General features: G+C 44.3%; 1 protein-coding gene across 5 annotated transcripts in view; it reads left to right on the top strand.

Annotated features, from left to right (window-relative positions):
- The first annotated feature begins 963 nt into the window (after window positions 1-963).
- The window catches only part of LOC129811613 (inverted formin-2-like), a 37,473-nt gene continuing 11,733 nt past the window's right edge, over window positions 964-26,703 (top strand). For 2 of the 5 annotated variants that reach the window (XM_055863056.1, XM_055863057.1), the window contains exons 1-4: window positions 964-1,194; window positions 19,955-20,366; window positions 24,694-24,809; window positions 25,317-25,476. In XM_055863056.1, the coding sequence (XP_055719031.1) occupies window positions 19,970-20,366; window positions 24,694-24,809; window positions 25,317-25,476 (673 nt within the window). In that variant the 5' untranslated portion in view covers window positions 964-1,194; window positions 19,955-19,969. The remainder of the gene's footprint in view (window positions 1,195-19,954; window positions 20,367-24,693; window positions 24,810-25,316; window positions 25,477-26,703) is intronic. The other 3 variants (XM_055863054.1, XM_055863053.1, XM_055863055.1) reach the window with 2 other exon arrangements.

Here is a 26,703-nt window from a genome sequence, read left to right as displayed (position 1 = left end):
GACTTTTTAATTAATTATATATACCCATTGATTCTTAAAGAATAGAACTTATAAATGCCTGATGACCTTAGTTCGAATGTCATACCCCATCCAAACCCAAATTAAGCTTTTTTTTACTCTGTTGTTTGTTAACAATGTAATGGTACACAACCGCTGTATAGCTTTAAAACATGGTGAACATTTGTATTTTAATCTTATGGATGGTCAGTCCTTAAATCCATTAGCCTGGCTACCCGAACTCCTTGCTCCGGCCAAACACTAGGCCAAACGCTATGCCACGCCACGGACATTAGTTAGTTCTCTGCAATGAGTCTGGATCTGAGTACCTCCCCAACGATTTCTAGAATGGAAAACCATTCTAGACCATCTGGTCCCAGAAACCGATGGGTTGGGCCAGAGCCAGAACACACATGGGTATAACAAGTTTTTTTTTTTTGCGGAATTGGCTTTAATACTCTGATTTGTTCGAGATGATCCAATGTCTGATGACTTTGCTTTCAACAACACCCCTCATTTTGAAGTCACCACAAATAGGTTTAAGCAAAGTATAGTGTCATTGTTTTCAGGAAAGTGTACCCATGACGATAGGAGGGACAGGAGGCAAACTAAGGGTGGGAGCAGGGCAGCCACCTGATCTAGCCTTTCTTCCACCGCAACATATGTGAACTTGGACATAGTTTAGTAAGACTTTTAGATCAAATAAAATCTCAGTAACTTCGAAGAGATGAAAAGAAGCATGGAAACTTTCTGGAGTTCTCAGATAATTAATACCAAGATTATATAATTTTCTAAGTAATAATAATAATTGTTGGTATAAGGTTGTTTTTGTCTCTATTCCACTTGTGTAATAACAATGACCAAACACTCTACATTTGTGTGAGGTCTGCCTATCTTAAAACCCCATGACACAATAGAGCATGGTGTCCAGCTGGGCCAGCTGAGTTCAGGGAGGGGCCATCCAGTTGTGCCTGCAGCGTCGTCACTTTACGCTCATGTGTAAACTATGAGGTCCACGACCAAACTGAAATTCCCCTAACCATCCCCACTCATTATCCACTTAACCGCTACATACATTGTACAGAGGTATCCTGGTAAAGCACGAAAGAAAAAGGCGCTTGGAAGCTGGAAAGATACGTTGTCTGTCAGCAATCGGAGGACGCGATTCTTCAAGTGGTTATTTTGGCATAAAATCAGGTAAGCAGCGCAGCTGGAAACGCGCGATTTAAGGGGAATTGTCTTTTAGCGCATCGGTGGGCTATTTATGAGAACTTCAGACAACGAAGTAAAAAATGTTTAATGATAAATTATCTGAATTCGACATTATAAGCCGGTGATAGGTTTTCCCGTTATGTTCCCAGTGACACCATGAAAATGGGAGCCGTCGAGAGCGCAAAATAAAGACAGTGCCACAACATTGGAATCCGTAGCACTAGAGTACTTACTTCACTTGATTATCAAACAAAAACACATTTTCACATCTGTTCGAAAGAGTAATATTACTGACATAAGTCTAGCCTACCTGTATTGATAATTATTTAACAGATGGCAATTAACCTAATGGACATCACATCCCCCATTATCTCTTATTTATTTTAAACAGATTATTACAAGAGTGAATATCCTGACCTAATGCATTTTGGAAATTGTCAAACATCCCCTTAATGTTTCCCATGGACACGAGGACTGCTTGTGGGTGATGCAGGTCAAGTTACATCAATGGAGTCCGTTGGTCCCTTTTGACAGAAACACAGACATATGTGGTCTACATATAGCCTATGATGCATTTTTAACATATTCACATCCAGCTAATAAAATCATGATTGTGCATTGCACTGTTTAACAGTAACCAGGTTGGGATACACTGTCCAAATTCAGTTGGAGTGTTATGCTGATGAAGGAGGACCCAAAAGCGACGTAATAGAAACAGAGTCTTTATTCCAGTCTTAAACAAACAATGATGTTCCTGGATATAATCCAAAGGTAATCCAAAACAGGAAACTGAAAACCTCTTGTCAGTAGAGAGGAACGACTGGAGACGCGACCACCGACTGCAGGTCGCTTCAGGAAGGCACAGACCGTAGCTGACATAGACACCTGCTCACACGCAACATCTGACAAATGCAAAAACAACAACAGGGCGGAACAAGGACACAGAGCAGCTAACCTCAAACAAGAATCCGACAAAGACAGAAGCGGAAAACAGAGGGAGAAATAGGGACTCTAATCAGAGGGCAAAATAGGAGACAGGTGTGAAAGAGTAAATGAGGTCGTTAGGAGAAAGAGAAACAGCTGGAAGCAGGAACGGAACGATAGAGAGAGAGAGCGGGGGAGGGAGAGAGGAAGGAGGAGAGAGAGGAATAGAAAGAGGGAAAGAACCTAATAAGACCAGCAGAGGGAAGCACAGGGACAAGACATGATGATCAAAGCCAAAACATGACAGTACCCCCCCACTCACCAAGCGCCTCCAGGCGCACTCGAGGAGGAACCCTGGCGGCGACGAAGGAAATCATCAATCAACGAACGGTCCAGCACGTCCCGAGAAGGAACCCAACTCCTCTCCTCAGGACCGTAACCCTCCCAATCCACTAAGTACTGGTGACCACGTCCCTGAGAACGCATGTCCATGATCCTCCGTTCCTTGTAAATAGGAGCGCCCTCGACAAGGACGGGAGGGGGGGAGGGAAGACGAACGGGGGCGCGAAGAAAAGGCTTGACACAAGAGACATGGAAGACAGGGTGGACGCGACGAAGATGTCGCGGAAGAAGCAGTCGCACAGCGACAGGATTAACGACCTGAGAGACACGGAACGGACCAATGAACCGCGGAGTCAACTTGCGAGAAGCTGTCGTAAGGGAAAGGTTACGAGTGGAAAGCCACACTCTCTGACCGCGACAATACCTAGGACTCTTAATCCCACGTTTATTGGCGGCTCTCACAGTCCTCCCCGCAGACGAAGACAGACCGGTCATAAAGTCTAAGGCGATCTGAGACCATGGTCGAGAAGGAATGGGAAGCGGTCTAAGACGACCGGCAGGAGAAGAGTTACCTGACTTAGTCTGCGCGCAGTCCGAACAAGCAGCCACGAAACGGCGCGTGTCCCGCTCCTGAGTAGGCCACCAAAACCGCTGGCGAATAGAAGCAAGCGTACCCCGAACGCCGGGGTGACCAGCTAACTTGGCAGAATGAGCCCACTGAAGAACCGCCAGACGAATAGAGACAGGAACGAACAGAAGGTTACTAGGACAAGCGCGCGGCGACGCAGTGTGAGTGAGTGCTTGCTTTACCTGTCTCTCAATTCCCCAGACAGTCAACCCGACAACACGCCCTTCAGGGAGAATCCCCTCGGGTTCCGATGGCGACAATCGATGAGAAAAGTAAGCGCAAGGATGGACCTTATCGTCAGACTGGAAGCGCTGGGACAGAATGGCTCCCACGCCCACCTCTGAAGCGTCAACCTCGACAATGAATTGTTTAGTGACGTCAGGAGTAACAAGGATAGGGGCGGATGTAAAACGCTTCTTGAGGAGATCAAAAGCTCCCTGGGCGGAACCAGACCACTTAAAGCAAGACTTGACAGAAGTCAGAGCTGTGAGAGGGGCAGCCACTTGACCGAAATTACGAATGAAACGCCGATAGAAATTAGCGAAACCGAGAAAGCGCTGTAACTCGACACGTGACTTAGGAACAGGCCAATCGCTGACATCCTGGACCTTAGCGGGATCCATCTGAATGCCTTCAGCAGACAGATAATCATCGAGAGCCTTACGTTCTGGAGCCGACAGAGAGAATAATCTACCCCGAGGAGAAGTGGTCCCCGGATGGAGATCAATACAACAATCATACGACCGGTGAGGAGGAAGAGAGTTGGCTCTGGACCGACTGAAGACCGTGCGTAGATCATGATATTCCTCCGGCACTCCTGTCACATCACCAGGCTCCTCCTGAGTAGAGGGGACAGAAGAAACAGGAGGGATAGCAGACATTAAACACTTCACATGACAAGAAACGTTCCAGGAAAGGATAGAATTACTAGACCAATTAATAGAAGGATTATGACATACTAGCCAGGGATGACCCAAAACAACAGGTGTAACAGGTGAACAAAAAATCAAAAAAGAAATGGTCTCACTGTGGTTACCAGATACTGTGAGGGTTAAAGGTAATGTCTCATATCTGATACTGGGGAGAGGACTACCATCTAAGGCGAACATGGGTGTGATCCTCCCTAACTCTCTGAGAGGAATGTCATGTTTCCGAGCCCATGCTTCGTCCATAAAACAACCCTCAGCCCCAGAGTCTATCAAGGCACTGCAGGAAGCAGCCGACCCGGTCCAGCGTAGATGGACCGACAAGGTAGTACAGGATCTTGATGGAGAGACCAGAGTAGTAGCGCTCACCCGTAGCCCTCCGCTTACTAATGAACTCTGGCCTTTAACTGGACATGACATGACAAAATGTCCAGCAGAACCGCAATAGAAGCAAAGGCGGTTGGTGATTCTCCGTTCCCTCTCCTTAGTCGAGATGTGAACACCTCCCAGCTGCATGGGCTCAGTCTCTGAGCCGATGGAAGGAGATGGTCGAGATGCGGAGAAGGGAAACCCCGTTAACGCGAGCTCTCTTCCACGAGCTCGGTGACGAAGATCTACCCGTCGTTCTATGCGGATGGCGAGTGCAATCAAAGAGTCCACGCTGGAAGGAACCTCCCGGGAGAGAATCTCATCCTTAACCTCAGCGTGGAGTCCCTCCAGAAAACGAGCGAGCAACGCCGGCTCGTTCCAGTCACTGGATGCAGCAAGAGTACGAAACTCTATAGAGTAATCCGTTATAGATCGATCACCTTGACATAGGGAAGCCAGACCCCTGGAAGCCTCCTTCCCAAAAACAGAACGATCAAAGACCCGTATCATCTCCTCCTTAAAGTTCTGATAAACGTCAGAACACTCAGCCCTTGCCTCCCAGATAGCTGTGCCCCACTCCCGAGCCCGCCCAGTAAGGAGTGATATGACGTAAGCGATCCGAGCTCTCTCTCCAGAGTATGTGTTGGGCTGGAGAGAGAACACAATATCACACTGGGTGAGAAAGGAGCGACACTCAGTGGGCTGTCCAGAGTAACATGGTGGATTATTAACCCTGGGTTCCGGAGACTCGGAAGACCAGGAAGTAGCTTGTGGTACGAGACGAAGACTCTGAAACTGTCCTGAGAGATCGGAGACCTGAGCGGCCAGGGTCTCAACGGCATGACGAGCAGCAGACAATTCCTGCTCGTGTCTGCCGAGCATTGCTCCCTGGAACTTGACGGTAGTGTTGAGAGAATCCATAGTCGCTGGGTCCATTCTTGGTCGGATTCTTCTGTTATGCTGATGAAGGAGGACCCAAAAGCGACGTAATAGAAACAGAGTCTTTATTCCAGTCTTAAACAAACAATGATGTTCCTGGATATAATCCAAAGGTAATCCAAAACAGGAAACTGAAAACCTCTTGTCAGTAGAGAGGAACGACTGGAGACGCGACCACCGACTGCAGGTCGCTTCAGGAAGGCACAGACCGTAGCTGACATAGACACCTGCTCACACGCAACATCTGACAAATGCAAAAACAACAACAGGGCGGAACAAGGACACAGAGCAGCTAACCTCAAACAAGAATCCGACAAAGACAGAAGCGGAAAACAGAGGGAGAAATAGGGACTCTAATCAGAGGGCAAAATAGGAGACAGGTGTGAAAGAGTAAATGAGGTCGTTAGGAGAAAGAGAAACAGCTGGAAGCAGGAACGGAACGATAGAGAGAGAGAGCGGGGGAGGGAGAGAGGAAGGAGGAGAGAGAGGAATAGAAAGAGGGAAAGAACCTAATAAGACCAGCAGAGGGAAGCACAGGGACAAGACATGATGATCAAAGCCAAAACATGACAGTACCCCCCCACTCACCAAGCGCCTCCAGGCGCACTCGAGGAGGAACCCTGGCGGCGACGAAGGAAATCATCAATCAACGAACGGTCCAGCACGTCCCGAGAAGGAACCCAACTCCTCTCCTCAGGACCGTAACCCTCCCAATCCACTAAGTACTGGTGACCACGTCCCTGAGAACGCATGTCCATGATCCTCCGTTCCTTGTAAATAGGAGCGCCCTCGACAAGGACGGGAGGGGGGGAGGGAAGACGAACGGGGGCGCGAAGAAAAGGCTTGACACAAGAGACATGGAAGACAGGGTGGACGCGACGAAGATGTCGCGGAAGAAGCAGTCGCACAGCGACAGGATTAACGACCTGAGAGACACGGAACGGACCAATGAACCGCGGAGTCAACTTGCGAGAAGCTGTCGTAAGGGAAAGGTTACGAGTGGAAAGCCACACTCTCTGACCGCGACAATACCTAGGACTCTTAATCCCACGTTTATTGGCGGCTCTCACAGTCCTCCCCGCAGACGAAGACAGACCGGTCATAAAGTCTAAGGCGATCTGAGACCATGGTCGAGAAGGAATGGGAAGCGGTCTAAGACGACCGGCAGGAGAAGAGTTACCTGACTTAGTCTGCGCGCAGTCCGAACAAGCAGCCACGAAACGGCGCGTGTCCCGCTCCTGAGTAGGCCACCAAAACCGCTGGCGAATAGAAGCAAGCGTACCCCGAACGCCGGGGTGACCAGCTAACTTGGCAGAATGAGCCCACTGAAGAACCGCCAGACGAATAGAGACAGGAACGAACAGAAGGTTACTAGGACAAGCGCGCGGCGACGCAGTGTGAGTGAGTGCTTGCTTTACCTGTCTCTCAATTCCCCAGACAGTCAACCCGACAACACGCCCTTCAGGGAGAATCCCCTCGGGTTCCGATGGCGACAATCGATGAGAAAAGTAAGCGCAAGGATGGACCTTATCGTCAGACTGGAAGCGCTGGGACAGAATGGCTCCCACGCCCACCTCTGAAGCGTCAACCTCGACAATGAATTGTTTAGTGACGTCAGGAGTAACAAGGATAGGGGCGGATGTAAAACGCTTCTTGAGGAGATCAAAAGCTCCCTGGGCGGAACCAGACCACTTAAAGCAAGACTTGACAGAAGTCAGAGCTGTGAGAGGGGCAGCCACTTGACCGAAATTACGAATGAAACGCCGATAGAAATTAGCGAAACCGAGAAAGCGCTGTAACTCGACACGTGACTTAGGAACAGGCCAATCGCTGACATCCTGGACCTTAGCGGGATCCATCTGAATGCCTTCAGCAGACAGATAATCATCGAGAGCCTTACGTTCTGGAGCCGACAGAGAGAATAATCTACCCCGAGGAGAAGTGGTCCCCGGATGGAGATCAATACAACAATCATACGACCGGTGAGGAGGAAGAGAGTTGGCTCTGGACCGACTGAAGACCGTGCGTAGATCATGATATTCCTCCGGCACTCCTGTCACATCACCAGGCTCCTCCTGAGTAGAGGGGACAGAAGAAACAGGAGGGATAGCAGACATTAAACACTTCACATGACAAGAAACGTTCCAGGAAAGGATAGAATTACTAGACCAATTAATAGAAGGATTATGACATACTAGCCAGGGATGACCCAAAACAACAGGTGTAACAGGTGAACAAAAAATCAAAAAAGAAATGGTCTCACTGTGGTTACCAGATACTGTGAGGGTTAAAGGTAATGTCTCATATCTGATACTGGGGAGAGGACTACCATCTAAGGCGAACATGGGTGTGATCCTCCCTAACTCTCTGAGAGGAATGTCATGTTTCCGAGCCCATGCTTCGTCCATAAAACAACCCTCAGCCCCAGAGTCTATCAAGGCACTGCAGGAAGCAGCCGACCCGGTCCAGCGTAGATGGACCGACAAGGTAGTACAGGATCTTGATGGAGAGACCAGAGTAGTAGCGCTCACCCGTAGCCCTCCGCTTACTAATGAACTCTGGCCTTTAACTGGACATGACATGACAAAATGTCCAGCAGAACCGCAATAGAAGCAAAGGCGGTTGGTGATTCTCCGTTCCCTCTCCTTAGTCGAGATGTGAACACCTCCCAGCTGCATGGGCTCAGTCTCTGAGCCGATGGAAGGAGATGGTCGAGATGCGGAGAAGGGAAACCCCGTTAACGCGAGCTCTCTTCCACGAGCTCGGTGACGAAGATCTACCCGTCGTTCTATGCGGATGGCGAGTGCAATCAAAGAGTCCACGCTGGAAGGAACCTCCCGGGAGAGAATCTCATCCTTAACCTCAGCGTGGAGTCCCTCCAGAAAACGAGCGAGCAACGCCGGCTCGTTCCAGTCACTGGATGCAGCAAGAGTACGAAACTCTATAGAGTAATCCGTTATAGATCGATCACCTTGACATAGGGAAGCCAGACCCCTGGAAGCCTCCTTCCCAAAAACAGAACGATCAAAGACCCGTATCATCTCCTCCTTAAAGTTCTGATAAACGTCAGAACACTCAGCCCTTGCCTCCCAGATAGCTGTGCCCCACTCCCGAGCCCGCCCAGTAAGGAGTGATATGACGTAAGCGATCCGAGCTCTCTCTCCAGAGTATGTGTTGGGCTGGAGAGAGAACACAATATCACACTGGGTGAGAAAGGAGCGACACTCAGTGGGCTGTCCAGAGTAACATGGTGGATTATTAACCCTGGGTTCCGGAGACTCGGAAGACCAGGAAGTAGCTTGTGGTACGAGACGAAGACTCTGAAACTGTCCTGAGAGATCGGAGACCTGAGCGGCCAGGGTCTCAACGGCATGACGAGCAGCAGACAATTCCTGCTCGTGTCTGCCGAGCATTGCTCCCTGGAACTTGACGGTAGTGTTGAGAGAATCCATAGTCGCTGGGTCCATTCTTGGTCGGATTCTTCTGTTATGCTGATGAAGGAGGACCCAAAAGCGACGTAATAGAAACAGAGTCTTTATTCCAGTCTTAAACAAACAATGATGTTCCTGGATATAATCCAAAGGTAATCCAAAACAGGAAACTGAAAACCTCTTGTCAGTAGAGAGGAACGACTGGAGACGCGACCACCGACTGCAGGTCGCTTCAGGAAGGCACAGACCGTAGCTGACATAGACACCTGCTCACACGCAACATCTGACAAATGCAAAAACAACAACAGGGCGGAACAAGGACACAGAGCAGCTAACCTCAAACAAGAATCCGACAAAGACAGAAGCGGAAAACAGAGGGAGAAATAGGGACTCTAATCAGAGGGCAAAATAGGAGACAGGTGTGAAAGAGTAAATGAGGTCGTTAGGAGAAAGAGAAACAGCTGGAAGCAGGAACGGAACGATAGAGAGAGAGAGCGGGGGAGGGAGAGAGGAAGGAGGAGAGAGAGGAATAGAAAGAGGGAAAGAACCTAATAAGACCAGCAGAGGGAAGCACAGGGACAAGACATGATGATCAAAGCCAAAACATGACATGGAGACCTCAGCCCTGTTTATATAAGGCTCTGCTTATTAACATCACTCTCTGGTGGCCTTTTCATGCAAGCATGATCTCAGGAATGTTGTATGCACCTCTATGAATTTATTGTTCTAGGCAAGGCATGCTCAAAGTCATCATTATAACCAGCATGGCCCGTTCTAGTCATAAGGGGGGCCCCTGACCAAAACAATATAAATAAATATAGAATTACATTTCCTTGTGCATCAGCAGTTTCTCTCGTGTTATGTCAGTCACTGAATTAATCAGCCATGTCATCTAACAGTTTTAAGATTGGTAGTTAGTCTAGCCAGATATCTAAACTTGTAGTAATCATGGCCGAATACCGGCCGGGCAAGCAGGGCACGTGTCCAGGGGCCCTGACCTCCAGAGGGCCCACATTGATTTTGTTAGTCATTCCCACTCAGATATCATATTAACATGGCATAAGTCATTACAAAATGTGTGAAATTGCAGAGAATTTGCTTTAAAATGGAGGGGAAAAATCTCCCCCAAATGGCAAATTTGGTAGAATTGCAGGAAATTATCTATAAAACTGCACATCTCTTCTCTCTGCCCCATGGCAAAATGAGTAGAATTGCAGGAAATGTGTTTTGAAATTGCAAAGTCTTCTCTCCACCTCATTGCTACATGTGTAGAATTGCAGAAAAAAGTGTTCTAAATCTGAAACATTTTCTCTACACCCCATAGCAATTATGTGTAGAATTGCAGGAAATAAATGTCAAGAGGGGTGCCACGAAAATGTTTTTCTGCGAGGTGGGGAACCCTCCAAGTAAATCTCACTTAGGGTCCCCAAAAAGCTAGCGCCAGTCCTGAGAATCAGGATGAGAGGGCTCTGAAATATCACTATGTATAATTGCCACTAAGCAAAAGCAGCCCACTCTGGGCTTTGTGACTCACAGCATACCCTCAAAGGAAAAGGCTATGTGGACACTCCTGACCTGCAAACCAACATTTTATTTCAGAATTGGTTAAAATTAGGTAACGGTTAGGGTTAGGGTCAGTTTTAGATTTTGGTTAGTAATTTTGCAGGTCAGCAGCGTTCTTATAATCTCTCTCACCCTCACAGCTGTGGGTTGCTATAGTATTCACATAGCTTTACTGCAGGTCTCAAATTCCCACTGTAAGGCATTGCCATAACAGATAATTCTCTTCGGGTTATCGTCACGGCCGTGTATCTTTCCCCTCATGCCGACACCGCGATGGATCTCAAGAAACTACACTGCAAACTGGAAACAGCATATCCTGAGACCGTATTTATTGTAGCTTGGGGACTTTAATAAAGCAAATCTGAGGAAAACACTACCAAAGTTTTATCAACACATCGCCTGCGCTATTAGCTCATCAAGAATTTTTGACGATTGTTACTCCTCTTTTCAGACATCTGCTCTGAACTCACAGGTCTTAACATTGAAGTCAATAACATGAACAAGGTTTAAATTCAACCTCTTCAAATTCACAACATCAATGAAGATAGTGAGAAATGCATTACAGGCTGCTAGTTCTAGAAAAAAATCATTACTACTCCTAGTAGTGCAAGTGAGGAGATGTACATCGCCAACACATTCTTTTTGGGGGGGGCAAATAAGTCACAGATACAATTATGTTGAGTAGGCTGATTGGAGATGCTCAAACAACACAGAGCATCAAAGGATAATCCCAGGCAATCCACCTTGATCTTTTAGTTATATATTTTTGAATTAGCTTTTCTAGTGGATTATGGAAACACGACAGTCAACTAAACTGTAGGCAGCAATGTTTGCTCTGAGACAGAGCTAAGATGACCTGAGATGACATGTCACTCATGGTCAAGTCTGGCATTCCAGTGACAACAAATACGATAAATTCCATAAACACTGGGCTTCATGTGGCTCAATTCTTACCCCAGCCATGTTGTAGTTGATTTACTTTCTTCTGTTTGGCTTACACAAAAGCCCCCTGCACTCAAAGTGATAAGAACAAACTCATAGATTGTTTGAATCTTTCCTTTGAAAATACAGACAGATTTATCTACGCTGTATGCGTGAGCTGAGTGCTTACAAGGAAATCAATAAGGATAATATTTTATTATATAATAGCACTTAGTTTTTACAGTAGAATAGTGGGTTGGGTTGTTTTAATGTAGGCTGCTTCCCTTGCGTACAGTAGGAGTGTATTCCTGACCTGCAGTGAGTAAGCCAATGTGAGTGTGGCTATGTGGGAGCTGTCACTGAGCATAAAGAATGTGCAGAAGCTACAAGCTAAAAAAGAATGCCCCTTTCTCCCTTTTTATCTAGATGACCCACAACTGGTCCAGATGTATGGTAATAAACATAAGCTCTCTCTCTCTCTAACTGAGATCAGGTCAACATTGTGTGATGAACAACATTTTAAAAAGAGGAACACCAAATCTTGTTGTGGCAGCATGTTTTTCTTGTGTTTCCTGTCTCAGGAAATTCCTTTCCTTCCTAGTTCCTACTGAAAACCGCATGACCCATGTTGGAAAGTCCTGCTGGCTTATCTAGGAAACCCTACATGATGTTCATGGATTTCTGATATGTCCATGACTGTGTTCATGACTGATGTTGTGGAATTCACCTAGACTAAAACATTCTGGGTCATTCCAAGAAATGAGTGCCTTTTGCGTTCATTTGATATTTTAAGTAGAAATTGTGCACAAATATTGCATTTTAAAAGCCTGTTATATTAAATGAAGTGCCCTTTATTATAGACCACATGGACAATTCTATAAATCTGAATGGAAGACCTCCTTCCCTAAAGGCTTTCTCAACTAAACTTAATGATGGTGCTGGAGTCGTACGCAGCCACACAGTCGTGGGTGAACAGGGAGTACAGGAGGGGACTAAGCATACACCCCTGAGGGGCACCCATGTTGAGAGTCATTGTGGTGGATGTGTTGTTGCTTAGCCTGACCACCTGGGGACGGTCCGTCATGAAGTCCTGGATCCAGTTGCAGAGGGAGATGTTCAGTCCCAGGGTCCTGAGCTTGGAGGTCAGTGTCGTGTTGAACGCTGAGCTGTAGTCAATGAACAACATTCTCACATAGGTATTCCTTTTATCCAGGTTGGAGAGGGTAGTGTGGAGTGCAATAGAGATTGTGTCATCTATGGATCTGTTGGGGCGGTATGCAAATTGGAGTGGGTCCAGGGTGTCTGGGATGATGGTGTTGATGTGAGCCATGACTAGACTTTCAAATCATTTCGTGGTGTTAGGTTCTAATTCTCAGAGTAAAACTCAACGGACACTATGAAAGCTTTAGACCAAGTTTATTCATCCCAGAGGGTTAATACAGCTGCATTAGACAAAACATTTTCACACAAACACTGATATTTAACCCTTCCTCCTAGGCTGAATCTCCTCCTACACATCTGCACAAACATTGCATCTTTACCGCTTGGCAGGACACTAAATAATCTGGGCCATAAACTTTTCTTTCTCCCTTAACGCGACCTGACCTGACCTCAACCCCCCTTCATCACTAATCTATGGCTCTCTCCCCTTATCAATGCCTGCCACATGTGATCGCTTCCATGCACTCAGCACATTCCAAGCTTAATTGCACACACTATATACCTTCCTCCTACAGATAACCATTAACTTCTGGTGCAGACCCTCTAAACCTAAGCACTCCCTCAGTGACATGAATAAGTATATTTCATATTCTCAGAGCCCAACAGTTGCTACAGATGTGAGTGCTACTGGGCGATAATAATTTAGACATGTTACCTTGGTGTTCTTGGGCACATGGACCATGGTAGTCTGCTTGAAACATGTAGGTATTACAGACTGGGTCAGTTTGAAAATGTCAGTGAAGACACTTGCCAGCTGATCAGCATATGCTTTGAGTATGCATCCTGATAATCCATCTGTCGCCGAGGTAAATGTTAACCTGTTTAAAGGTATTACTCACATTGGCTGCAGAGAGTGAGATCACACAGTCGTATGGAACAGCTGGTGCTCTCATGCATGGTTCAGTGTTGCTTGCCTCAGAGAGCATAGAAGGTATTTAACTCGTCTGGTAGGCTAGTGTCACTGGGCAGTTTGCGGCGGGGTTTTCCTTTGTAATCCATGATAGTTTGCAAGCCCTGCCATATCCGATAAGTGTCAGAGCTGGCATAGTAGGATTTGATCTTAGCCTTGTATTGACACATTGCCTGTTTGATGGCTTATCGGAGGTCGTAGCGGGATTTCTCATAAGCGTCCAGATTAATGCCCTGCTAGAAATCGTAAACTCTAGCCTTTAGCTCAGTGCAGATGTTGCCTGTTATTCATGGCTTCAGGTTTGGATATGTAAGTATGGTCACTGTGGGCAAGATGTCGTCGATGCACTCATTAACCTGTCTACGACTAGGGTTCCGCTCGCCAACAGCCAATGAAATTGCAGGGCGCCAAATTCAATCAACAGAAATCTCATTATTCAATATTCTCAAACATACAAGTATTAGACACCATTTTAACGATAAAATTGTAGTTAATCCAACCACAGTGTCCTATTTCAAAAAAGCTTTTCGGCGAAAGCAGGACATATCATTATGTTAGGTCAGCAACTAGTCACAGAAAGCATACAGCGATTTTCCAACCAAAGAGAGGAGTCACAAAAAGCTGAAATATTGATAAAATTATTCACTAACCTTTGATATTCTTCATCAGATGACACTCCCGGGACAACACGTTACACAAAACATGTATGTTTTGTTCGATCAAGTTCATATTTATATCCAAAAACCTCTGTTTACATTTTGGCTTTGCACCCAAAACATCCCGTGAATTTGCACAGAGCCACATCAAATCACAGAAATACTCATAATAAACATTGATGAAAGATACAAGGGTTATTCACAGATTTAAATATATGCTTCTCCTTAATGCAACCACTGTGTCAGATTTCAAAAAAACTTTACGGAAAAAGCAAACCATGCAATAATCTGAGTACGGCGGTCAGAGACCAACACAACCCAAGAAGATATCCGCCATGTTGGAGTCAACATAAGTCAGAAATAGCATTATAAATATTCACCTACCTTTGATGATCTTCATCAGAATGCACTCCCAGGAATCCCAGTTCCACAATAAATGTTTGATTTGTTCCATAAAGTTCATCATTTATGTCCAAATACCTCCTTTAGTTAGCGCGTTTGGTAAACAAATCCAAACTCACGACGCGCGTGTAAGTCCAGCGGAAAGTACGGACGAATAGTCCAAAAAGTTATATTACAGGTCGTAGAAACATATCAAACGAAGTATAGAATCAATCTTTAGGATGTTTTTAACATAAATCTTCAATAATGTTCCAACCGGAGAATTCCTTTGTCTTCAGAAAAGCAAATGCAACAGAGCTCGATCTCACGTGAACGAGCGTCACGAGCTCAAGGCATTCTGCCAGACCTCTGACTCATTCCCCTCTCATTCGGCCCAACTTCACAGTAGAAGCATCAGACAAGGTTCTAAAGACTGTTGACATCTAGTGGAAGCCTTATGAAGTGCAACATGACCCATATCCCACTGTATCTTCAATAAGGAAGGAGTTGAAAAACGACCAGCCTCAGATTTCCCACTTCCTGGTTGGATTTTTTTCTCAGGTTTTTGCCTGCAATATGAGTTCTGTTACACTCACAGACATCATTCAAACATTTTTTGAAACTTCCGATTGTTTTCTATCCAAATCTACTAATAATTTGCATATATTAGCAACTGGGACTGAGTAGCAGGACATTTACTCTGGGCACGCGTTTCATCCAAACGTGAAAATGCTGCCCCCTATCCATAAGAAGTTAATGAAGCAGTTGACTGATGTGGTAAACTCCTCAATGTTATTGGATGAATCCCGGAACATATTCCAGTCTGTGCTAGTGAAACAGTCCTGTAGCTTAGCATCCGCTTCATCGGACCACTTCCGAATTGAGTGTGTCACTGGTACTTCCTGTTTTGCATTTAAGCAGGAATCAGGAGGATAGAGTTATGGTCAGATTCGCCATATGGAGAGTGAGAGAGAGCCTTTTATGCATTTCTGTGTGTGGAGTAAAGGTGATGCTGACATGCTGGTAAAAATTATGTTAAATGGATTTTAGTTTCCCTGCATTAAAATCACCGGCCCTGAGAAGCGTTGCCTCTGGATGTGCATTTTCTTGTTTATTTATGGTCCTATACAGCTCATTGAGTGTGGTCTTAGTTCCAGCATCGGTGTGTGGTGGTAAATAGACATCTACGAAATATTGGTGAGTAATATGGTCTGCAGCTTATCATGAGGTATTCTAACTCAGGCAAGCAAAAACTCAAGGCTTCCTTAACATTAGAGATTGTGCACCAGCTGCTGTTGACAACGAGACGCACCCCCTCCTCATTATGCTTACCTACCCGAGGCTGCCGTCTGGTCTAGACAATGCATGGAGAAACCCGCAAGATATATTTTATCCATGTCCTTGTTCAGCCAAGAGAAACATATAATATTACAGTTCTTCTGGTCCCGTTGATAGGATTGTCTCGAACGGAGTTCATCCAGTTTGTTCTCCAGTGACTGCACATTCGACAACAGAACACAGGGCAATGGCGGTCTACCCCCAAGAAAAAAATAATAATAAAAAATAAAAATAAAAAATATTATTTTTTTTAAATGGCGGTCTATTTGTTTGCCGAACTAATCTCATTAGGAGACTGCCTCACCTGCCTCTTTTTCGCTACCGCCTCCTCTTTCGAGTCCCGGGGATTAGAGCTTGGTCTGGAGTAGGCATAACGTCCAGAGCTGCCAACTCGTTGAAGTAGAAATCTTCATCCAAATCGAGATTAGTGATCACTGTTCTGATGTCCAGAAGCCGTTTTGGGTGATAGGAAGGGATGGCGGAGACATTATGTACAAAAAAGTTAAGATTAGCATTAAAAAACAAAATAGCAGAATTGGTCAGGAGCCCGTAAAATGGCCACTATCCACTGCAGCAGCATAAAAATAAAATAAAATAATAATACATTTTTCGATTCCCCCTGTCACAAGGTGATTTGTGGATGATTTAAGTCGTCAACCCTGTTACTTGATGTGACACTTAATAGGCACTTACTGATATGGGAAACTATGTTTTTTATTGAGCGTGTTCTCTTTATGACAGAATGGTAACATTTGGTGAAATAATATTTAAAAAATCACGAAGTTACACTACTCAAAAGGCACAGAATTGGTGAAACGACTCTTCTATTTACCATGGTCCCTACTGTACATCACTTTGTACAGTTGAGTAGATTGTAGATCCTTGTAAGGTGTTCAGATGCTTGAGTATAAACATCATTAGATATCAGAAAGCAGCAAGTGAAGCAGGAGACATTCCACTAATTCTGTAGCTAATGAACAGAGCTTTTTGACGGAAGATGAGACGGCCTGTTGTGAAAGGGCCTGGCTGCCACGGTAACATTGTCACACTGGCAGCCCAAGACGGAGAGAATCAGCCACGCCACAAACGTGTCTGGAATAGAACAGCTCCTTTTTTTGCCTGTTGAATTATAGGGAACTTGAGAACTGAATGGAAATCCAATTTGTAGGAGTTTACATTTTCTTGCATTTCAGGGTTGACTTGAGTTCCATCTAAATTCCCACTGTGGTGGAATCTTATCATCTGTACCCAGTGTTTTTACCCCTTTGTTATTCTGCATAGAGTGTTCATGAGAGCCTTTTACATTAAACTCAACCCAGAAACATTATTTACATAGCCCAGATTCCTTAGCTAAGGCCATGTGTTGCAGAGCTACGTGCAGAGCTGCAATTTTGTTGTTTATATTTATCCTCTCCAATACCATCTGTTTAGGTTAGTCTTGGCAAGTGTGATATAATTAAAGGCATTTTGGGTGGAAAATTCTACCTCTACTTTTGTTCGTTCGATTGCTAGGTCATCACACGTCACACTTTGAAACTACAGATGAAGTATTTCTAGATTTCTGGGAATTTCGCCCTTTTTTAGACTCAATCCCTACCCAGTCAGTGTGGGCGCTTGCACACACCCCGTAGCACTCACTTCCGTCATCATGAAGTGCTTTGAGAGACTAGTCAAGGACCATATCACCTCCACCCTACCGGACACCCTAGACCCACTCCAATTTGCTTACCGACCCAATAGGTCCACAGACGACGCAATCGCAACCACACTGCACACTGCCCTAACCCATCTGGACAAGAGGAATACCTATGTGAGAATGCTGTTCATCGACTACAGCTCAGCATTTAACACCATAGTACCCTCCAAACTCGTCATCAAGCTCGAGACCCTGGGTCTCGACCCCGCCCTGTGCAACTGGGTCCTGGACTTCCTGACGGGCCGCCCCCAGGTGGTGAGGGTAGGTAACAACATCTCCACCCCGCTGATCCTCAACACTGGGGCCCCACAAGGGTGCGTTCTGAGCCCTCTCCTGTACTCCCTGTTCACCCACGACTGCGTGGCCATGCACGCCTCCAACTCAATCATCAAGTTTGCGGACGACACTACAGTGGTAGGCTTGATTACCAACAACGACGAGACGGCCTACAGGGAGGAGGTGAGGGCCCTCGGAGTGTGGTGTCAGGAAAATAACCTCACACTCAACGTCAACAAAACAAAGGAGATGATTGTGGACTTCAGGAAACAGCAGAGGGAGCACCCCCCTATCCACATCGACGGGTCAGTAGTGGAGAAGGTGGAAAGTTTTAAGTTCCTCGGTGTACACATCACGGACAAACTGAATTGGTCCACCCACACAGACAGCGTTGTGAAGAAGGCGCAGCAGCGCCTCTTCAACCTCAGGAGGCTGAAGAAATTCGGCTTGTCACCAAAAGCACTCACAAACTTCTACAGATGCACAATCGAGAGCATCCTGTCGGGCTGTATCACCGCCTGGTACGGCAACTGCTCCGCACACAACCGTAAGGCTCTCCAGAGGGTAGTGATGTCGGCAGAACGCATCACCCGGGGCAAACTACCTGCCCTCCAGGACACCTACACCACCCGATGTCACAGGAAGGCCATAAAGATCATCAAGGACAACAACCACCCAAGCCACTGCCTGTTCACCCCGCTATCATCCAGAAGGCGAGGTCAGTACAGGTGCATCCAAGCAGGGACCGAGAGACTGAAAAACAGCTTCTATCTCAAGGCCATCAGACTGTTAAACAGCCACCACTAACATTTAGCGGCCGCTGCCAACATACTGACTCAACTCCAGCCACTTTAAAAATGGGAATTGATGGAAATTATGTAAAAATGTACCACCAGCCACTTTAAACAATGCCACCTAATATAATGTTTACATACCCTACATTACACATCGCTTATGTATATGTATATACTGTACTCTATATCATCTACTGCATCTTGCCATCTTATGTAATACATGGACCACTAGCCACTTTAAACTATGCCACTTTATGTTTACATACCCTACAGTACTCATCTCATAGGTATATACCGTACTCTATACCATGTACTGCACCATTGCCTATGCCGTTCTGTACCATCACTCATTCATATATCTCTATGTACATATTCTTTATCCCTTTACACTTGCGTGTATAAGGTAGTAGTTGCGGAATTGTTAGGTTAGATTACTTGTTGTTATTACTGCATTGTCGGAACTAGAAGCACAAGCATTTCGCTACACTCGCATTAACATCTGCTAACCATGTGTATGTGACTAATAAAATTTGATTTGATTTGATTTGATTTGATTACCAGTGGTGGCTGGTGGCACTTTAAATGGGGAGGATGGGCTCATAGTAATGGCTGGAATGGAATAAATTGAATGGTCTCAAACACACCAAACGCCTGGTTCCATTCATTCCATTTTATTCATTATTATGAGCCGTCCTCTAACCAGCCTCCTCTGCTGGTTACACATTGCAAGAGATGTTGTATCTGGTAGTGGTGCAGGGCACTGTGAGGGAACAGTGTTCTGGGGCTATCCCAGAAAAGGTCACTTGTGTGATCAAAATGTGCCACTCACAGTCAAAGATCAGATGAGCTTATTAATATCCTGGGTGGTATTTTTCTCTTCACATTGATACTATTACTCAAAACCTTGTTTATGGTTGGATGTAATTGAAAATAGAGTATATACACAGAATAATATCTCCCATAAATATGCACTGTCTTTGTCATGTCTGTCTTTGTGTTTGCTGTTGATTAGCTGACAGCGAGTCGCTTCCCTTTCACTGCAGGATTAAGTTTGGATGTTTGGCAGGACTAATTCCGACAGGACTGCTGACATATCATTCACTTGTCCCACAATGTGCAGAGCTGTCATTTCTTATGAATGTGCTATGTTGTGATAAAGGCCTGCATCCTTTAGACAGGAACGCTCTGAAACAATTCTAATGGGGACTAGTTGTCCTGCATATTTATGCAAAAGTCCATCTGCAGGTCAAATAGTTCATGGCTTGTTTGCACAAAACCATGCCAATAACAGTTTGACCATGAACGGCAAAAGAAAATTCACTTTCCACCCTTTTCAGCACTTTATAGTAAACAGGTTTATGTTCACTATGATGCTGAACTGAACCTCTTGCCCCCTTAATTAATTAAACTACCTTAACTTCCCTCCACAGACCTTCTCCATCACCATGTCAGTGAAGTCGGACGGGAAGAGGAAGTGGGCGGCGGTGAGGGGCCATCTGGGCTCCTCCCAGGACTCAGACACCCAGCTGGAGGCCAACCTGGAGAGTGCCGACCCAGAGCTGTGCATCCGCATGCTCCAGGTGCCCAGTGTGGTGAACTACTCTGGGCTGAAGCGTCGTCTGGAGGGCAGCGAGGAGTCCTGGATGGTCCAGTTCCTGGAGCTGAGTGGGCTGGACCTGCTGCTGGAGGCCCTGGACAGGCTATCTGGGAGGGGCTGCTCCCGCATCACAGATGCCCTGCTGCAGCTTACCTGTGTCAGCTGTGTCCGCGCCGTCATGAACTCCTCGGCTGGGATCCACTTTATTGTGGAGAATGAGGGCTACATCCGCAAACTCTCCCAAGGTTCCACAGCACCTAGGAATGAGGAGAAATGCAGTGTTTAAAAATGTGTTCCACTGATGATTTAATTATTTTATTTCCGCGTTGTACACCAATTAGTTCCCAGTCCGTATGGGCATGTGAGACAGGATATCAAGTATCTGTGTACAAAACAAAACAATATATATATAGAGTATATATGGCACGTTGTGTTAGTTCAAAGTTGTGTCACTTAGAAATGTCCTTGTTTTCTATGAAAACGTACATGAAATTAGTTGCAAAATGAATAGGAAATATAGTCAAGACGTTGACAAGGTTATAAATAATGATTTTTTATTTAAATAATAATTGTGTCCTTCAAACTTTGCTTTGTCAAAGAATCCTCCATTTGGAGAATTTACAGCCTTGAAGACCTTTGGCATTCTAGTTGTCAAGTTGTTGAGGTAATCTGAAGAGATTTCACCCCATGCTTCCTGAATCACCTACCACAAATTGGATTGGCTGGATGGGCACTTACGTACCATAAGGTCAAGCTGCTCCCACAACAGCTCAATAGGGTTGAGATCTGGTGATCTGGCAACTCTGCCTAGAAGGCCAGCATCCCGGAGTCGGCTCTTTACTGTTGACGTTGATCAACTTGGATTAGCTAACACAACGTGCCATTGGAACACAGGAGTGATAGTTGCTGATAATGGGCCTCTGTACGCTTATGTAGATATTCCATAAAAAATCTGCCATTTCGAGCAACAAAAGTAATTTACAACATTAATAATGTCTACACTGTATTTCTGATCAATTCAATGTTATTTTAATGGACGAAAAATTTGTTTTTATTTAAAAAACAAGGAAACTTTTGAACAGTAGTGTATATACAGTACCAGTCAAAAGTTTGGACATGTAACGCCGTTCGTCTGAGGAAGAAGGAGTAGACCAAAGCGGAGCGTGGTACATGTTCATGATGTTTTAATATAGCCTGGACACTGAAACAAAAAACAAAAGTGGAACAAAACGCAACAGTTCTGCCATGCACTCACACAAAACAGAAAACAACTACCCACAAAACACAGGTGGGAAAAGGCTACGTAAGTATGGTTCTCAATCAGAGACAACGATAGGCAGCTGCCTCTGATTGAGAACCACACCCGGCCAAACACATAGAAATAGACAATATAGAACAAAAACATAGAATGCCCACCCCAACTCACGCCCTGACCAACCAAAATAGAGACATAAAAAGGATCTCTAAGGTCAGGGCGTGACAGGACATACCTACTCACTCAAGGTTTTTCTTTATTTTACTATTTTCTACATTGTAGAATAGTAGTGAAGACATAAAAACTATGAAATAACATATATGGATTCATGTAGTAACCAAAAAAGTGTTAACTTCTTGACGCTACGTATTTTCCAATTGCAGAGCGCCAAATTCAAAAATAATCCTAAAAATATTTATAATCATGGAATTCAAGTGAAATATACCAACACAGCTTAGCTTGTTGTTAATCCACCTATCGTGTCAGATTTTGAAAATATGCTTTACAGCAAAAGCAATCCAAGCGTTTGTGAGTGTATCAATCAATTTTAGAACAGCTAGCCTTAAATTAGCTTGGTCACAAAAGTCAAAAAAGCAATAAAATTAATTGCTTACCATTGATAATCTTCGGATGTTTGCACTCACGAGACTCCCAGTTACACAATAAATGTTATTTTTGTTCGATAAATATTAGTTTATAACAAAAAAACGCCATTTGGGTTGCGCATTATGGTCAGAAAACCACATGCTCGTTCCGGTCCTGAAAGACAGAAGAAAATTCCCAAAAGTATCAGATTCAAATATAATACTAAAAATATTTATAATCATGCAATCTCAAGTGAAATATACCGGTTGCAAACCGTAGTCTGGCCTTTTTATGGCGGTTTTGGAGCAGTGGCATCTTCCTTGCTGAGCAGCCTTTCAGGTTATGTTGATATAGGACTTGTTTTACTGTGGATATAGATACTTTTGTACCTGTTTCCTCCAGCATCTTCACAGGGTCCTCTGCTGTTGTTCTGGGATTGATTTGCACTTCTCGCACGAGGTTGAAAAACAAGTTTTAATGACTCTAACATAAGTGTATGTATACTTCCGACTTCAACTGTATATATAAACTCCAGTCGTACTTTATTTAAAGCCTTTTCAAAATCAGCTATGAAAACCATGCCTGGTTTCCCCGATAATTCATAGTACTCGTCTTAAATGATCTCCAATGTATCGTCCATGTAAAAAACCTGTCTGATTAGAATTAATAATATCTGACAAAACCTTTTTAATTCTATGTGCCAAGCATTTAGATAGAATTTTTCCATCACAACACTGAAGTTTAAGATGACTCCAATTTTTTAAACGGACTGGATCTTTATATATACCACTTGTATCCTGTTTCAGTAATAATGAAATCAGACGTTCTTGATGTGTGTCCGATAATCTGTCGTTTATATAGGAGTGGTTAAAACTTGCTAATATTGGTCCTCTGAGTATATCAAAAAATGTTTGGTATACTTCCACTGGTATGCCATCCAGGTTTGCACACTCTTGGCATTCTCTCAACCAGCTTCACCTGGAATGCTTTTCCAACAGTCTTGAAGGAGTTCCCACATCTGCTGAGCACTAGTTGGCTGCTTTTCCTTCACTCTGTGGTCCAACTCATCCCAAACCATCTCAATTGGGTTGAGGTCGGGTGATTGTGGAGGCCGGGTCATTTGATGCAGTACTCCATCACACTCCTTCTTGGTCAAATAGGCCTTTACACAGCCTGGAGGTGTGTTGGGTCATTGTGCAATTGAAAAACAAATGATAGTCCCACTAAGCGCAAACCAGATGGGATGGTGTATCGCTGCAGAATGCTGTGGTAGCCATGCTGGTTAAGTGTGCCTTGAATTCTAAATAAATCACCGACAGTGTTACCAGCAAAGTTCGTTCACCTACTCTGCGTCTCACAGCGGTTGGAACCACAAATCTCAAATTTGGCCTCCTCAGACCTAAGGACAGATTTCCACTGGTCTAATGTCCATTGCTCATGTTTCTTGGCCCAAGCAAGTCTCTTCTTAATATTGGTGTCCTTTAGTAGTGGTTTCTTTGCAACAATTTGACAATGAAGGACTGATTCATGCAGTCTCCTCTAAATAGTTGATGTTGAGATGTGTCTGATATTTGAACTCTGTGAAGCATTTATTTGAGCTGCAATTTCTGAGGCTGGTTACTCTAATGAACTTATCCTCTGCAGCAGAGGTAACTCTGGGTCTTCCTTTCATGTGACGGTCCTCATGAGAGCCAGTTTCATCATAGCGCTTGATGGTTTTTGTGACTGCACTTGAAGAAACTTGAAAAGTTCTTGAAATTTTTGGGATTGACTGACCTTCATGTCTTAAAGTAATGATGGACTGTTGTTTCTCTTTGCTTAGTTGAGCTGTTCTTGCAAAAATATGGACTTGGTCTTTTACCAAATAAGGCTATATTCTGTATACCACCCCTAGCTTGTCACAACACAACTGATTGGCTAAAACACATTAAGGAGGTAAGAAATTCCACAAATTAACTTTTAACAAGGCACACTTGTTAATTGAAACGCATTCCAGGTGACTACCTGGAACAAGGCAAAGGGTGGCTACTTTGAAGAATCTCAAATCTAAAATATATTTTGATTTGTTTAACTTTTTTGGTTACTACATGGTTCTATGTGTGCTATTTCATAGTGTGATGTCTTCACTACTATTCTACAATGTAGAAAATAGTCAAAATAAAGAATTTAATAAGTAGGTGTGTCCAAACATTTGACTGGTACTGTATATATAATGTAAAGGCCTTAGTGAGCATAAATGCACATACATAATCCTTAAGAATTTTTATTCAGTTGTAGATTTAGGAGTACATTGGCAACATGGAACAATTCAGTTCAGATATAGGCTATTATGTCAGACAAAGTGTATGGAGTGAGACACTGTGGGGAGAGACAGTGCATCGCAACATCTTCACATACACTGACACACTTATCACAAACACAAAACGTTTTCAGATAAGGGGCAAAGTTCACGTCACGTTTCCTTAAAATAAGCCATAACATTCTAGAGGACACCAGACAAGGGAGAAAGAAAGAGGCAGGATGTAATATGAGGACCATGACCATGGTTGTATTCATTACATCTTGCAACTGAAATCAAACCAAACAGAACGAAACAGGGAGGGACCTACCTGAATTTGTCCAATAGAAACGTTCAATGAAAAACATTTTCCGTTCCTTTTCGGTTTTGCAACGCGGTCAGCATAATGAATACACCCTATGTGTACACTGACTGTGACAATGTCTTACCACAGCCTTGGACACGTCCAATACCATGGTGAAGAAGCAGGTGTTTGAGCTGCTTGCTGCCCTGAGCATGTTCTCCTGTGATGGGTACCGTCTCGCCCTGGATGCCCTGGACCATTACAAGGCAAGTGTCATACAGCCAGACAAGCTTTCACTAATGGACAGAGGCTACGGAAATATATACCATTCATCTACAGGATAAGTTGCCTGATTGTGATTTAGGAAGGATAATGAGAGAGAAAAATGCTGGGGGGAAAGTACACATACCAGTGTGTGTGATTTTGATGAAAGCTGACTGAAATCAGATATGACAAAAAAACATGTTACATGCTATTACAGCTCAAAAGAATCTCATTAAATAGGATAATTAAAGTAATTTTTATTCATTCTATACATTACTGAATAACCATATGACTTAGCCCCTTGAAATGCCTTCTAGTGTACAGATGTTGGACTTCCTAAGTAACTTAATTCTGTTATCTAGTTACATCCATAGTTGTCAATACATTGATTAATGTTACTTTTTGATCAATATTGAACCATTCCGTCTATGGGGTGGGGGGTGGGGCTGTCCTCACACAGTGTGAGTGAATGATATACAGTATGTCTAATGTGCTAATTTTTCCCGCAGGGTGTGAAGACCCAGCTGTATCGCTTCAGTGTGATCATGAACGAGCTGCAGGCCACAGACAACGTGCCCTACATGGTCACCCTCCTCAGTGTCATCAACGCCATCATCTTTGGGAAAGACGACCTGCAACAGAGAGACAAGATGCGCAAGGAGTTTATTGGTACAGCGCATTGTTTATCTTCATTACTCAGCCACTTGGCAGAGATTCAGTTCATCTGCAAGGTCACACAGTGGCACATTGTTAATGACAAAATGTATACTGAACAAAACTATAAAACGCAACATGCAACAATTTAAAATATTTTATTATTTAAAATAAGTTATAATTGAAATATATTCATTAGGCCCTAATCTAAGGATTTCACATGACTGGGAATACGTATATGCATCTCTTGGTGACAGATAACTTTAAAAAAGGTACGGGCGTGGATCAGAAAACCAGTTAGTATCTGGTGTGACACATCTCCTTCGCATAGAGTTGATCAGGCTGTTGATTGTGGCCTGGGGAATGTTATCCCACTTCTCTTCAATGATTCGGGCTAGGCCCCTTAGTTCCTGTGAAGGGAAATTCAAGACGATTCCATGCTTCTAACTTTGTGGCAACAGTTTGGGGAAGACCTTTTCCTGTTTCAGCATGACAATGCCCCATGCACAAAGTGAGGTCCATACAGAAATGGCTTGTCGAGATCAGTGTGGAAGAACTTGACTGGCCTGCACAGAGCCCTGACCTCAACCTCATCGAAAACCTATTGGATGAATTGGAATGCCGACTGTGAGCCAGGCCTAATCTCCCAACATCAGTGCCCGACCTCACTAATGCTCTTGTGGCTGAATGGCAGCAAGTCCCCACAGCAATGTTACAACATCTAGTGGAATGCCTTCCCAGAAGAGTGGAGGCTGTTATAGCAGCAAAGGGGGGACCAACTCCATATTAATGCCCATGATTTTGGAATGAGATGTTCAACAAGCAGGTGTCCACATTCTTTTTGTCATGAAGTGTCACTGGGTCCTTCTAGCTACTGTACATGCCTGTCCTCAATCTGTCCCCTATCTTGTCCCCAAACACCTGAAACTTGTGCAAACCTCATATTCAGGGATACAATTATGCATTTGTGTCTGGCATAGATGGTGTTACATTAATCTTTTTTTGTTTTTGAAAAATATGCGTTTTAATGAAGGGGAAATCAAGATTAGGCCTATCTACAGTATGCTGTAGTGCTGAAATTGTTGAAGAAATATGGGCATAGTAGTAGGCCTATCAAAATTTGATAAACTGTAGTCTGTCATATATGCTATGCATAATATTATGGTTATTGACAGGTTATTGTATTGTCTATCCCAATATTAGACCTCTGATTATTTATTTAATTAATAAGAAGAAGCGGTC

Source organism: Salvelinus fontinalis, chromosome 15 (assembly GCF_029448725.1).
Source record: "Salvelinus fontinalis isolate EN_2023a chromosome 15, ASM2944872v1, whole genome shotgun sequence".
Taxonomy (NCBI): domain Eukaryota; kingdom Metazoa; phylum Chordata; class Actinopteri; order Salmoniformes; family Salmonidae; genus Salvelinus; species Salvelinus fontinalis.
This window is presented reverse-complemented; position numbering and strand designations above follow the sequence as displayed.